Source organism: Varanus komodoensis, unplaced genomic scaffold, assembly GCF_004798865.1.
Source record: "Varanus komodoensis strain SLA01 unplaced genomic scaffold, ASM479886v1 scaffold5, whole genome shotgun sequence".
NCBI lineage: Eukaryota > Metazoa > Chordata > Lepidosauria > Squamata > Varanidae > Varanus > Varanus komodoensis.
Window position 1 is genome coordinate 21,441,370 of NW_025336087.1, and position 14,105 is coordinate 21,455,474.

General features: G+C 45.3%; 1 protein-coding gene across 3 annotated transcripts in view; it reads right to left on the reverse strand.

Annotated features, from left to right (window-relative positions):
- Nucleotides 1–2,845: 2,845 nt before the first annotated feature.
- Nucleotides 2,846–14,105, reverse strand: part of FAM172A (family with sequence similarity 172 member A) — a 312,125-nt gene continuing 300,865 nt past the window's right edge. For all 3 annotated transcript variants that reach the window (XM_044446029.1, XM_044446032.1, XM_044446030.1), the window contains exon 11: nucleotides 2,846–5,872. In XM_044446029.1, coding sequence (XP_044301964.1) covers nucleotides 5,730–5,872 — 143 coding nt within the window. In that variant the 3' untranslated portion in view covers nucleotides 2,846–5,729. The remainder of the gene's footprint in view (nucleotides 5,873–14,105) is intronic.

Genomic DNA, 14,105 nt, shown 5'->3' on the forward strand with positions numbered 1-14,105 from the left:
TCGGCTTTGTTCACTGTCCCATTTTAAAGCGGGACAAACTTCCAAAAATGCAGTTACAAAGTTCTGACTGTGCCTACTTATTTTCTAACCCCCAGAGACTCCCCGCTCCTCCCTCCCACTGTGTTGTTTCAGCTGAAAGTAGAACAGGAGCATTCCAGACTTCTGGCTAGTGCTAGAGACATCCAAATGTGAAAAGACCAGTGGTGTGAAACTTGAAAACCATTGATCCAGACCAATCAATTAAACCAACATCCACTTCTCCAACGTATGTTTTCAGGCTATAATTGATAATCTTGAAGTGGGTTCTTGCTTGCTTACTTGTAGTCACCTGTGGATCAGATAAAAGCTGAAATCTCTGTTGGGGGGGGGGGGCAGGTATTCTACAATCGCTGTTCACCAGCTAACTATTCAAGTACCCCCGCTCCTTTGGTGGGGATAGCCAAAGGAAGTGCTGAAGGCCCCGATTCTTCAGAACTAATACAAATATTAGTTGCAGTGCTGATTACCGAGTCTGCAGTGGAAGCAGAGAAGATCCAGCCTTGCTCATTCCTGGCTTGGATGTGCAAAATAGGAAAGGCAGCAATCCCTGTAGCACTGGGAGTTGATGGCCTGGACAGAGAAGCCTTTTGTCCTTGGCCACCTCAACAGACATTGGGGGAACTCAGACATCTCAACTGAGGGCATTGGTGCAAAGTCTTGGCCAGAAGCCTTTGGGGACATAAGGGGAGTCAACCATGGGGCTTCCCAAATTAAAGAGCAAGCAGCCCAAAACTGTTGCCAGTTTTCCCCACCCCACAGACACTCTGACCCACCCCCAGCAGCTCTGGGTTGTCAGGAGGCCATTGTGGGGGGATTCAAAATATTTGATAAATCAAGGCTTTGCCCCCTTAAGCTGCTCTCTCTGCCCTAAATTAAAAAGAGAATACAGCCTTCCTTAGTTTGGCACCCTCCAGACGTTTTAGGTGGCAAGTCTCAATATCCCTGACCATTGGCCATGCTGGCTAGGGCTTGATGGGGTTGAAGCCAGCATTGGGAGGGTTGTGTGGCTGGGCAAGGTTGAGGCAAAGCCTTTCAACCAGCTTGTAGGCCTTGAGAGGATGAACCCAATTAATGGACAGATCCAAATTTGCAGTGGCAGTGCCAGAAAAAGATTGCTCCAAGTGACCCAGAAAAAGTGGACCATTTTTCTGGGTGGGAGGAGCAGAGCCTCATGTGTTGCATCCCCCAGAAAGAAACTCCAGTGTTTAGATTGAAGGAACCATGCTTAATTCCTAGTTCTTCAGATGAGGCTGGCATGGTTTGAACATGGAAGGCTTTAGGTTATCTCAGGAGACATTAAGGAGGGCAAGATATGGAGGGAGCTTGCCTTCTTCCAAAATCAGCACAGGCCTCAGGCTTTCAGAACTGGTATGCAGCAGAAGTGCCTTTCCTAAGTCTTCACTTTTGATTAGGCTGGTGGTACAATGATAGTCACCATTTGGGCTGATTACAGATGTTTATCTTTGTATTTTGCACTGCTCTTGCAGATTGAAGCAGTAGCAAGCCAGTGACTACTTGAATGTGAACTGGCCCATCCTAGGAATGGTCTTAAAGGCCCGTTGGCTTCCACTGAGGGATAGCCCAGCAGATTTCAAATGGAGCTTTGGCTGGGCTAGCAAGTCTCTTGATAGTGTGCAGGGCAGAGCCTAATTTGGCAGCTACGAGCACCTGCTGGGTTTCTAAGCTGGAGAGGAGCCAGGGCTCTGATGAAATACACCAGCTGGACCCAACCCAGTGTACTCCAGCCCCCTTTGGACTCCTCCTCCCAGGACACATCCCCTCCCCAGTCAGCCGCTGAGTTGTAGTTCAACATGTTAGAAGGGCACCAGGTTAGGGAAAGGTAAAATACCCTCCAGGGCAAGAAAGGTCCCATTTTCAGTGCCATGGAACTTTCTTGTTTTGTTGCTACCACGGAAGGCTACAATCAACCCTACACACTTACCTGGGAGTAAACCTGTAAAAGTCAGTAGGACTTAGTGCCAGGTATTCATGAATGGGCTTGAGCTGCAAGAAGCCCATGACTTTGCTTGAACAGCTTGTGCCTTGCATCATCGTGGTGTGGGGCCAGTCATTTTGTGGGACTGAACGCTCTCACTTTGGTGGTGCTTACACAGCCTTGAGTATTTAGCTTAGCAGTGAAGCACAATTGGATGACCAATTTGCTGTTGAAAATGATAATATATTGCAAAGGTAAAATCAATACAATGAATGCATTCCTGGTTAGCTTACCAGGACTTCTCCGTTTCGGAAAAAGGAAGCTGCTGCAGGTTGGCCTGGTGCAGATGCTGGGTCTTTCTGCCACATCAGCTTGCACTTTCTTAGTGGCTGTTCTCTTCCCTTCCTTCCAGCCCTGCCCCACCGATGCCCATTTTGTTCCGGTTAAATTCCCACATTGTTTTTAACCTTACAACCCAGCCTATGTGACACACTTTTGCAGGGAGTCCAGTGCAAAGTGGTACCCAATTCATCCCTTCTAGTCACATGGTACTTTCTTGAAACCCTTAGAAAAGAAGAGCTATTGCCCTTTCTCGCTATCTATCCATCTATCTATCTAAGGCCAGGATGGCTCTGTCACTACGCGTAGTCAGACAAGACAGCCTTGCTTTTCCACGTTTGGGGAGGGAAGAAGGCCTTCCTGTTTTTGCTGATCAACTGCCCGGTGGGCAATCCAGCCCAAGTGGCCCAGAGGAGAAGCTGCAGGTCTTACACTGGGGTTGGCCCCAGTCTGCCAACAAACAGCCCTCATGTTGCAGCTGTGCCACAAGTCCTTTAGCAATACTGCACATAAGGAAACCAGACTCGCATCTTAGAAGAGAAACCATCATTTTATTGGTTCAGTGTGAACAGAAAAGGACAAACCTTTAAGAACTCCCTGTGCTTTACATTTCGGTCCATAAGCAATAGGAATACAAACCAGGCAATGGCATGAGAACAGGGCAAGAGGCTGGTGCGACTGCAAGTAAGAGTAGAAATGGCAAAACTGACATATTAAAAACTACAGGGTCATTCGATAAGATTTGGCACTTTGCAAAGCCCGAAAGGCTTTCACCAGAGACAGGAAGCAGTCCAAGGTTTGCTTGTGTTTGTTTATGGAAGATGCTGCAATAGGAAATGAAAATCCATGAATAAGGAAAGCACATCGGCCAGTCACACCACGGGGAGGGGTTACATCAGCAGGTGTGGGGAAGAGAAAGGGATACCTTCGCTATGGAGGAAAAAGCGGAAGCCAGTATGATCAGCTGAGGGTTATGTGAACAGGCAAAGCTTTCAGGAAGCCAATCAGACCCACAACTTGTACCAGGCCAGAGCGCACCTTCCACGGCCTACTCGGTAAAGTTCTGCCCTCTCGAGCCGCACATCCGAGAAACCCCACCCCAATGGAAGGGAGCGGGGAGGGAGGGGGCAAGCGTGTCCGGGCAGCTCCTCAGCGAAGGGGCAACGCTAACAGTGGGGGCCCCTCGGCCCCGGAATCTGCCCGGGGAAATCTCTGCTTCGGCAGCACTTCAGCGGAAGATCAGGGGCACTTTACTCCGTAACCCCTTTTGCACTCATCGGGAGGTTCAGCACCGCGGAACACGCGTTTGCACAACTGAACTGAACCATTCCAAACAAGTGTGGAAATAAGGGCTTCCCCCGCACGCGCTCCGGTTCTTCCCGGGGGTTCTGAAGTCGTGACGTCCTCAGGAAACAAGAGAAGGCGGCAGGAGACCGCCCTTCCGGCGCCTTTGACCGCGTACATGAAAGCACCGTGGCCCTCCCTCGGAGACAGGGCGCCGCGGGGGCAGCGCTCGCCGCATAGAGCGGCCCGCAGGTTCCATTCACGCCACTCCGGAGCGGACGAGGCATCTCTGCTCGAGCCGAGGCAGCCGGGCGACACCGCGGGGGCTTCTCCTGCGCAACCTTCCTTACAGCTGTCGCCCTTGGCCACTGTCCCCGGCTTCGGCACCCAGCGCCCCAAAGCCCTTGGTCGGCGTGGAACTGCAGGCGGCGTGACTTTCGCCCTGGGCTGTGCCCACGCATTCGGGAGGGGAAGCAGAGCACGGCTCCCCATCGACGGGCCCACTAGGAGCCAGCGGGGGGTTGGTGCTAACCGCTCCCACCGGGGCTTTGCAGGCTGAGGCAGAAGTTCTCGAGCGTCGTGCGATCTGGAAAGGGCTTGGTGAGAAAACACGAACTCCGGGCCTGTGCAGAATTTGAAAAAGCCACGAGCCGTTCGAAGTGATTAGAAATTTAAGGAATGTGAGAATGAATTCATTGTGGTAGCAGTAACAGTGATTAGCAACGTCACTCATACATACTCCCCCCCCCCCCGTTTCCCCCCAACCGCATTTCACAGTGTCGCCAAGCAGTTAAGGTTAAACGAAACTGACTTCAAGATTCAAGGACGTGAGGAGGCGCTTCTGAGTGAGAAAAGCTCTTCCTACAAGGAAGGCGGATTGCCCTCCTCCACGTGTGGACCCTGTTTCAGCAAGTAAAGAAGACGTCTGGCGTTGCCGCCTCGCCCTTCCAGCTCACCTCGGACAAGAAAAAGACTGCGGAGAGTGGAGATGCGCGGTTTTGCCACCGCCCAGCATTTTTCTAAAAAGTTATTAGCAATTTGATCTGTCACAAAATAGATATTCTGCTCGAATAAAAAATAAACGCTTCAACCGAGTATTAGAAGTAGCAGTTTTAAATTCTGATATTATTCGACCTATATTACATTTGTCGCTAAAACCTCTTTCCCACTTCTTAAAATGACTCAGCAAACTCTCCCGGAAACTCAAAACATGCCAAAGCGATGAGCGTCCCGCCGAAACTGCCAGCCGTGCTGCACCGGGAAGTAGAAATGTCTTTTTGCAGTGGGCACATTTACCGGAACCCTAATCAGAATCACTCAATTTTCCTTCCAAATTAAAAACAAAAATGCCCATTGATTAAATGCGTTATTTCCGTCTGCTGCACTGCTTCTCAGCCTTAGGAGCAAGAGTTGCAAATCGAGGAAAGTCGCCTTCGTTATAGTTACACGAGGACCCTCAACACACGCACAAGACAATCTCACAGCTTTTATCGTTTGGAATCGCTTTCACTGACATTCGCTCGGGCCCAATTTTCCTTTTTTAATTTTTAAACACGAAAACATTTTGTTAAAAGTCCTCCCAAACCGGGTGCGGGAAACTATTAAAACGCCTAAAGCGTGGGCGGGAACTTGGCTGAAAAAAATCCATCTTTTAAAAATGCATGAAAAATCAGGCGACATTCGATTGCGGCGCGGCGGGGCGGGGCGGGAGGAGAGGCAGTTCCAGGCAGGCTGGGCGGAGGAGAGCGACACCGGGGAGGCGGGCGCTAGAACCCGGGAGGAGCCGCGGCGGCGGCGGCCTACCATCAGCTCGGTGCAGGGTGATGTCAGGGCAATTAGAGCTGCACCAGGCTGCGCCGTGCGGTGCTGCTGTCAGCCTTAATCTGCGCACTGATGGGCAGCCCGAAATCCAAGCTGCAGCCCACAGGAAGCACAACCAGTGAACCCATATTGCTTTGACAGTTGCACTCATCTAGAAATAATGCAAAACGCTACTTAGATGCATACACGGCGACCCTGTGCTCTGGGAAGAAAACAATCTAATGAGGGGCTGGGGCTGCAGAGCGCCGCCCGCCCGCCCGCGCCTAGCCAGCCAGTCAGCCAGCCGGGCGGGCGCCGGCTTCCCGCCTCCCTACAGTTCGTCGTAGCGGATGCGCTGCGAACGCCGCGTCGGAGCCGCTTTGCCCGAGCTGCTCTTCGCCTCCACCGCTTCGCTGAAGAACCGGAAGATGGACGGGTAGCTCTTCCAGGAGGTCAGCTCGTGCCGCTCGGTACCTGCAGCGCACAGAGAGGAGGAGAGAAAGAGAGAGAGCGGCGCGTCACTGCCTGGGGCTGCGGGGGCGTGGCCAGGGCGTCCTGCCCGCCCAGCAGCGCGCCGCAGGGGCCAGGGCGGGGCGCCGTTCTCGCATGGCGCCCGGGCGTCCGCACAGGCGGGCGGGCGCACACGCCCAGATCCGAGCGCGCCGCTTTGCCGTGGAGACGCCTTGAGCGCCTGGGCGGCGGGCAGGGAGCTGAGGCTGCAGTCCGGCGTGACCGCCCGGCAGGAGAGTTTCCCCGCGCAGGGCAGGGCAGGGCAGGGCAGCGGAGCTTGCTCCTGTGCGAACTGGCGGGCGATGGCCTGGCACGCCAAGCTGCGCGCATTTACAGGGAGGGCAGCGCCTCGCGGCGTAAAGGGCAGGTGGCTGCCCAGCTCAGGCTGGCTGGTCTGGCGAGGGCTGCCCGTGGCAACGCTGAAACAGCGAGAGCAGCTCTTTGCACGTGCGCGGAGGGTGAAGCCGGGCAACGGCTTCTGAACTCTTGCCCCAAATTAAGCTGACAAGAGGAAGGTTCAGCAATCTTCTGGTTGGCTGCGTCTTCCCCCGCCACACCTTCAAATCTTTCCCAATGGGATCAATTATGTCATTTAACGTGTTTTAGGGCTCAGGAGCCTTTACAATTGGCAGCGTGCTGGCCCTTACAACCATGCACGGTTACCCTCCCATAATAAAGACAGGAAAGCAGGGCGGAGGGCTAATCATTTCGAAACACACAGAACTGCCTTCCCAGGTCCCAGTTCTTTGCTGTGTGCAGGTGCAAATGCAGCTTTTCTAACTCCTGACAAGCTGAACTGGTCACAATCTCCTACAGCTTATAAAGAATTCCTCTGCTCTTTGGCATCTGTTCAGTCTTCTGAAAACTGTATATTTGCCTTCATTTTAGGAAAGCTGGACATTCAAACAAAAGCCACAGTTTTTCTATATGTGTTGTACCAAAATGAGAGCTGCTTAAGTGTGCGTATTTTCCTTTGGACCAACGAGTTCACACCATGGATAGGAACCACTGAACATCAGAACAGCAATATTACTACTGAGAAAGAACTTTAACCAAAAACCTACATACACACTTCCCTTTAATAGAACAATAACACATTGGAAGTGGTTATTGTGAGCAAATCTCCACATTTTGCAAACATGTACAATCAGTTCTGATTAATACAGATATATATGTCTACAATTTAAATGGGTGTTCCAAGTCTCTATTCCAGAAAAGTAAGAGGGTTTGGGGACTATATTTCTGTATTTATGCATCACCTCTTGGATAAAGAGTCCCAAAGCATTTTACTACCTTGCATATTCCTAGTATAGATTGATCAGCAATAAAATCTCATAATATAACCCCCTCCAAACCCCAGCAACCAGGTGCCCTGAAGGAGTTCAGAGCCCTTCCTAGATAACACAATTATACAGAGATGCTGCTGGGAAGCCTCAAGATCCCAGGCTCCTGTATGATACTTTAACATTGTTAATGATAATTCTCCACTCCGTAATAGTAGGTCATTGCTATGGTTACACTACAATGGTGCAACACTTTGCTTTCCCCTTCAGCTATTCGCGGAGACCTGGTAACCACATTTGTTGCCTAGCAACAGTTTTGTGAGAGTATCACAATCTGGGAGTTACAACAATAAAGGACATGATGGCCCTGGCCTACCCTGAAGGATAGCTTCCTGACGGGTGGTTGGATGTCCCTGGGATGGAAGTGATACAAAAAAACAACAAAAAACCACATATCCTGAGTCCCTGCTGAATTATACCAGTGGTGTGATACTAGCATACAATTATAAAGCCACCCCTTACAGAAACGGCTTTCTTACTACTCCACAAAGAAATCCCTCTCCAGAGGCAAGCACTACACAAAGACACTTCTGCAGTACATATACGTCCTGCAGCAGAGCCTTGCTTTTCAAATCTAATTCACACATGCATTCCCTTACATCCTTTCAACACTTAAGGCAGGTCACTTCAAACAAGGAAAACTCTTCTACAGATGTCTTTTATAAAAGGTGTTCCCTATTGCACACAGGCAGCTTTTAGACAAAGAATTTGTATCACAGCAAACATCCTGGAGACCTTCTTTAAGGATACAAAGAATTCACTGTCACACAAATAAAAATACAGAAAGTGCTTTTGCAAAGATACTTCATCTGTCCATAGGTACTTCTGGTTCAATCATCTTGCCGATAGATAAATCCTGTAACCTTTGGCTTTTAGGCTCTTTTTAGTAAAAAGAGAATGTACTACTCCACATGCTTTCCTTTTAAACAACTACTTTCCTCCCCGCTCCTCCATGTACAACTCCATTTAAACAGAACAAACATAATCAATGCTTTCCATTCACAGATCTATTCCATTCTACCCATTAGCACTCAAACTTCTCTGCTGTGCCTGCAGACAAATGTTTTCCACAACTTCCTTACCCACAGTACAATGACATTCCCCTTTTTGGTGCTTAGAACTCTTAGTCTCTCATCCATGTACACACTCCTTTGTAAATACAGGCCTTCATTTACATTCAATTACTTGCAGAGAGATTTAGATGTTTTATTATTTATTGCATACATTTTCATTTGTGAATACCAACTTTCCAAATGCACATTACAAAAAATTGAGATAATCCATGTGCTAATTGCACTCCCATCCTTTTCTCCTTCAAAATGTAACCTACGCTTTTCCTCAGAAGAGATCATACTTACACTTGCTAGTGTTACTGAGACTATGATCAACTTGTTAAGATTTCCAGTAGCAACCCTCTTATACCATCTCTCCAAAACCAATTCAGGCTTTTAAATCTAGAGGGAACTGATGATTCAATAGGCTAAAGCAATTTTAACTCCCTCTCCTCATTGTCTCTTACCTTGTAACAATCTTACTGATGGATGAACAATTTCCCTTGTGGTAAAATCACTACAACGGGTTTTTAGTTTCTACAATTATGATGATCCGTTGCTTTACTAGGATTGCTCTAAAATCCTAGCCTTCTCATCTTCTCAAGTATAAATGCTGGCCCTTCACAGCATTTCAGATGCCACATTTTGCTCAGATATATTCACAGTCAACTGATGGGTGGGTTTGGGTGAGGGTAAGAGAATATTATATATTCCCAAGATTTTACAGTAAAAAAGATAATGCCCAGAAAAATGACTCCCTGATCTAAATTTCTCACTATGTAGCAATTCTGCCAAATGAAAGGGATAGGTGACAAAATTTGACTCTGTGCTTTCTCCCATATACAACAGTTTAAAATCTCAAGTTCTTTTTATCCCATTTATGAAGAATTTTGTTGAGTTCTAATCAAAAACCAAACCACCCATCTTCACTGTCCAAATTCAGTAAGTACAGCTATTCCCATTTTGGAAAGGACTATGGTGTAGCTGCCTGCCACATGGCTGTTAAAGATGGCAGGAAAAAAAGAAAGGCTGCAACTCTAATATTGCAGTACGAACATAATAGAAGATGCAAATCCAGACTTTTAAGAGCTAAGCACTCAAAGCCCTCTACCTGGTTGGATGAATCTGTCAGGCTCACTTTCTTCTAAATCTGGCTTTTAATTTTCAAGGTCTTTCTATTCCATTTATGAACAACATTGTGAATTTTGGTAAGTTCTTAAAACCATGCACAAGTTAAATCAAACCCTCACCAATTCTTAGTCTAAGCTATACTAGGCCACCATAGACAGGACGTTTCATAGTAAATAGGACACTTCTCATAATATGTAAAGACACAGTAATATACTAAAGTATTGCCTAAAAACAGTTTGAACTAGGTATAAAATACCGATAACTGGTATAGACAGACCCACAAAATAATGTGTTGTTTTTATAAAATGGTTCTACATTTATTTTTGGTTATGTGTTTGTATGGGGCATGTAAAGAACTTAGAGTGGGGAAGGAGAGATGCAGGGGCAAAGAACCTACTTCTGCTCCTCCCAAGGTTCCCCATACTGGTCCATGTAAGGAGACAAATGCAGGAAGCTCACTTCCTCTGCAATAGATCAATTATTGGATCAGGAACTTGGTGGTCAAATACAGCCCTAAGTGCAGGTGTTGTTTATGCAAACACCATTGGTTTCAGTTTGGATGTTCACCCAAATGCACATCCCACTGAAAGCAATCAGGTCAGGACAGATGCAAACAGGTCTTCTGAGGTGAACCCTGCCCTCCACAGGCCCAGGCTGAAAGGAAGCAACTAGCCAATAGTTGTAGCCTTTAGTTTAGCTCTCAGTGCTCAACAGATGAAAGCCATTTCCTGCTGCCAGTATACAGAGAGTGTTCAGACCTCAGTGTAAGTGGGGCTGTGTTTCTATTTAGGAAGTTAAACTCACACACAATCCACTTCTCTATGACTTAAAACTTCATCTTCATTAAAATCCAACATAAACATTAAACCACTAATGAACACATACTTAATAATTGAGGATGATGAACAGAAAAGCTGGATGGATGAGATTAAATGGACTGATGAGGTACACAAACAACACCAGGTGAGGCCTTCTGGCTTCAGTTTAGAGCACAAACAGAAAACCAACCCTGCTTCTCTCAAACTGAGGAAGAGCTCATACAAACTGAATAGGAACTTTATCTAAGGGCAAGTAATTCATGGCTTTCCAGGCCTGGCAGTTGCTAACAGCTAACTAAAGAATAAACCAGAACAATTACAGGTGCAAAGTTTAGGGAGCAACACAACAAAATAACATAATGCCCAGTTGGGGCAGAACAGCTGCTGTGTGTGCATCAGTAGCTGACTTAGGTCCATCAAGCACAAAAATGGACAGTACAGGATGTTAAAAGAATCAAAAGCAAAATTCACGTTTAGTGTCCAGGATTGTGTGTGTTGCTTTCTTTGCAGCAGAACCAGACAAACAGTTAGCATAGTATATGGTTCCAATCACCTTCTTCCAACAGCATGATCAGTACTGCCGAACCAGCCTTGAGGTAAGGAGATGTGTGCCTGCACCAGTTGTTGCATGTAGGGTCTCTGGACTGGCATCACAGTGGATCACCTTCTAAGCAAAACCTGTTACATCAGTTCCTGTTTATCTGCTTCCAGCTGTATATAAAAAGGAGAGAGTGGAACCATCTTGGCCCATTATGCTAATAAAAACTGTGGCTCCCTGCATGCGCTTTCAAGAATGGCATTTCTTGTATGAGGACAGGCGAGCAAAATTCATTCATGGTAAGGTCTTCACTAATGTATTAAGAATTTAGTTTGAAGTACCGATCTGCTCATGTTTATTCCTAAATTCCTCTTTACACTGTTCATGTGAGTGGATTTTTTTATTTTTTAAGATTACATTTTTCAGAATTTTCTGTTAAATTCATCACATGGTATTTTCTTTTTATTGTTAAAATAAAGCATTAGTTGCTTCCACCCACACCTGTGGCCTGGTTCCTTCTGTGAGTTTCCAGAAACAATTGCCAGGAGTTCAGCAAATTCATTAAGTAATTCCCTTATGACTCTATGAGGCTTGTCATCCAGACCTGCTGATTTGTATATTAAATTTTTCTAAGTATTCCCTCACCTGTATGTGTGTTTTTCTAAACCAACAGCTATATTGACAAGATCTTCATTATTTGTCAGTACTACTTTTCTTATTATTTGACTGATATTAAAATTGTCCACCGTTGTCAGTTTAAATTATTTAATTCATACCATGCATTAACACAAAGACTTCAGAGGAAATCCAGTGCTGTGCAAGCAAACGCCTGCTTCCAGAACAGGACACCTCCTCCCTCCTGCAGCCCTGCACCTTGACATATGCTCTGAAGGGTTCTCCCCAAACTTCTGAAGCAGGTTTTGAGGTCCTGTGGGGGCTGTAGGGAGGAAAGGAATAATCCCCTTTAGCTTTACCATGTTTGTGCATAATATTAAAACTCTTTGTATGCTGATTAATTTATTTAATATGGATCATTTTGCATTTTCCTTTCTTTCCTCTTTAAATTGTTCCTTTAAATATCATTTCAGATTTTTAACATATGTACTTCACAAATTCCTATATATCTGCTCTTATTTCTTGCTAACAAAGTCCCTTGTAAATCCAAATGGGCTGTTCACAGCTACTAACATAATTGCAAAGTACTTTCATTAACTGAATTGTGAAAAGCTAGCTGTGACATGACTTTGCCATTTCAGACTGTACCACAAGTAAATCCTGTAGACAATGAAATACTGACTGTAATTTGTGTTTTGTTATGGTTTATTAAATGGAATAAAATTTAAAATATATTTTGTTTAAAAAAAGAATCTCCACAGTAGCAAGATGCCAGGATTTCTAGACTTTTCACTGATTTTGATGCACACTGTCAGTTTGCTGAATTCCCCTAAGGTTTCTCAAAGTTCTTTTGCTTCATGATTCTATTTATTGCTTACCGCCATTATTCTGCATTTAAATATTTTTTATTCACTCCATACAAATATTTTGTGTTTTCTTCAGTGTTGTCTCTTGGCAGGTTGCTTACACTAATAGCAATTTTCCCCAAAGATTCAATTTTGCTCAGTTTAGCTCCAAAGTAATCAGTCTTTGATCACAGACATTTAGCTACAGTTTTTACAACCAACAAGTGCTTCATTGTTTCTATATAAAAGCCAATAGCCTAGGAATTAAATCCCAATTAGTAGTATTTTCCCTTATTGTACCTAAGGTGGTGAGGGCTGGGGGAAGTTGAGCTCCACACAACAGCCAAAAAGAGCTGAGGTAAAACAAAAACAAAATGTAGTTAAATAGGCCAGTACATTTTTACTGGTATATTCTTCAGGGTCAACCACTGTAATTCCTTTTATATCAAAAAGAAGATTTCAAAATATTTTCAATAACAATACCTCATTGTTCCTGGAAATATATAGTTGACATCCAGTGAGTTTGATACAGATTTAGACCATACTTAAATCAAATGCACTGAAGTGAGTTAGGCTTAAATTAGTCCTGATAATGGATCCAAGTTACTGTCCCCTAAATTTTACATCACTCATCTTAGTTGCAAAGTGAGTTTACAGCATAGGTGGCCTGGTTCCAAAGGCAGAAGACTGTGCATCCCAGGAGCCCCATAAACAATAAAGGAAAACCTTAGGATAGTTGTGAGAAATGGACATATGCCCAGCTATCAGACTCTCTTTATTGTCCCAATTGGACATTTTTATTCTGTGTTGCCCCCCTGCCACCAAAAGGGCTTCAATGTATAATAGCTTTTGTTTATTATCTATTAGATCAGGCCTTGATGCCATGCACTGATTAATTCTTCCAAGGAAGTATTTCTTTCTGGTACCATATTGCAAGCTGTCCCAGTTTGCACAGACCAGGCAAAAAGAGTGGGAAGGGATTAGGAGAATTTTTCATTATGCCAGTTCCAGAACTGTATAGCCAATAGTCCCAAAATGTGCCTGTCCCAGAGGAATAGAACAGGTTGGCATCTGGCAGATCTCAAGATGCCTCCCCACCTATGGAATACTGTGCTTTGAGGCTTGCTTGTTAGTGATCACTAGCAGCAGTTCATCACACATGGACAGTGGAGGAGCACTTGTCCATCAGTGACATAAGCAAAAATTAAGACCTGTATAAATGTACATTGGCAAGGGCCAACATACAGCACAGACTCCTTCTTCAGGTGTTTACCTACCCTTCAAGACAAAGACTTCTTTATTATGGTATGTACAAGCTCTGTAGAAAAAAATGTGGAATGTACAAAAAGAGCAAAAACACAAATTTATAGATGTGTTTTTGTGCTGATACCTCCTTTGCAGCACAGCATGGCAGAGAACATGTTTAGGTGGATACATTTCATCTTAGACATTTACCACGATGATAGCCTCACAAACTGTTTTGGAAGGTCCCGAGAATAGCTGCAATTTTCAGTGATTTCAGGCTATGCTAGTGCAATGAAATTTAATTCCACTGGAAGCATCTTATTGGAAATCAAAATAAAATAAAAACTATGTCTGGTATAGTTGTCATCTAGTAGAAAATGTTCAAGTTCAGGTGCTGACATAATTCTTAAGTGTGTCTAATTATTATTATTGGTTAACCTGAAAGTCATCCTCAGTGGGACAGGAGAGTCTGCTGAACATGGGGCAGAGTTTCACAGCACAACAATTTGCAAACAATTAGGTTTGGTTTGCACCCTGTGGTGCTCCTGTCCTTGCTCTTTCCTGAAACTACTTTTATTTTTCCAAGCCCTCTCCTTTAAACACAGTGTTC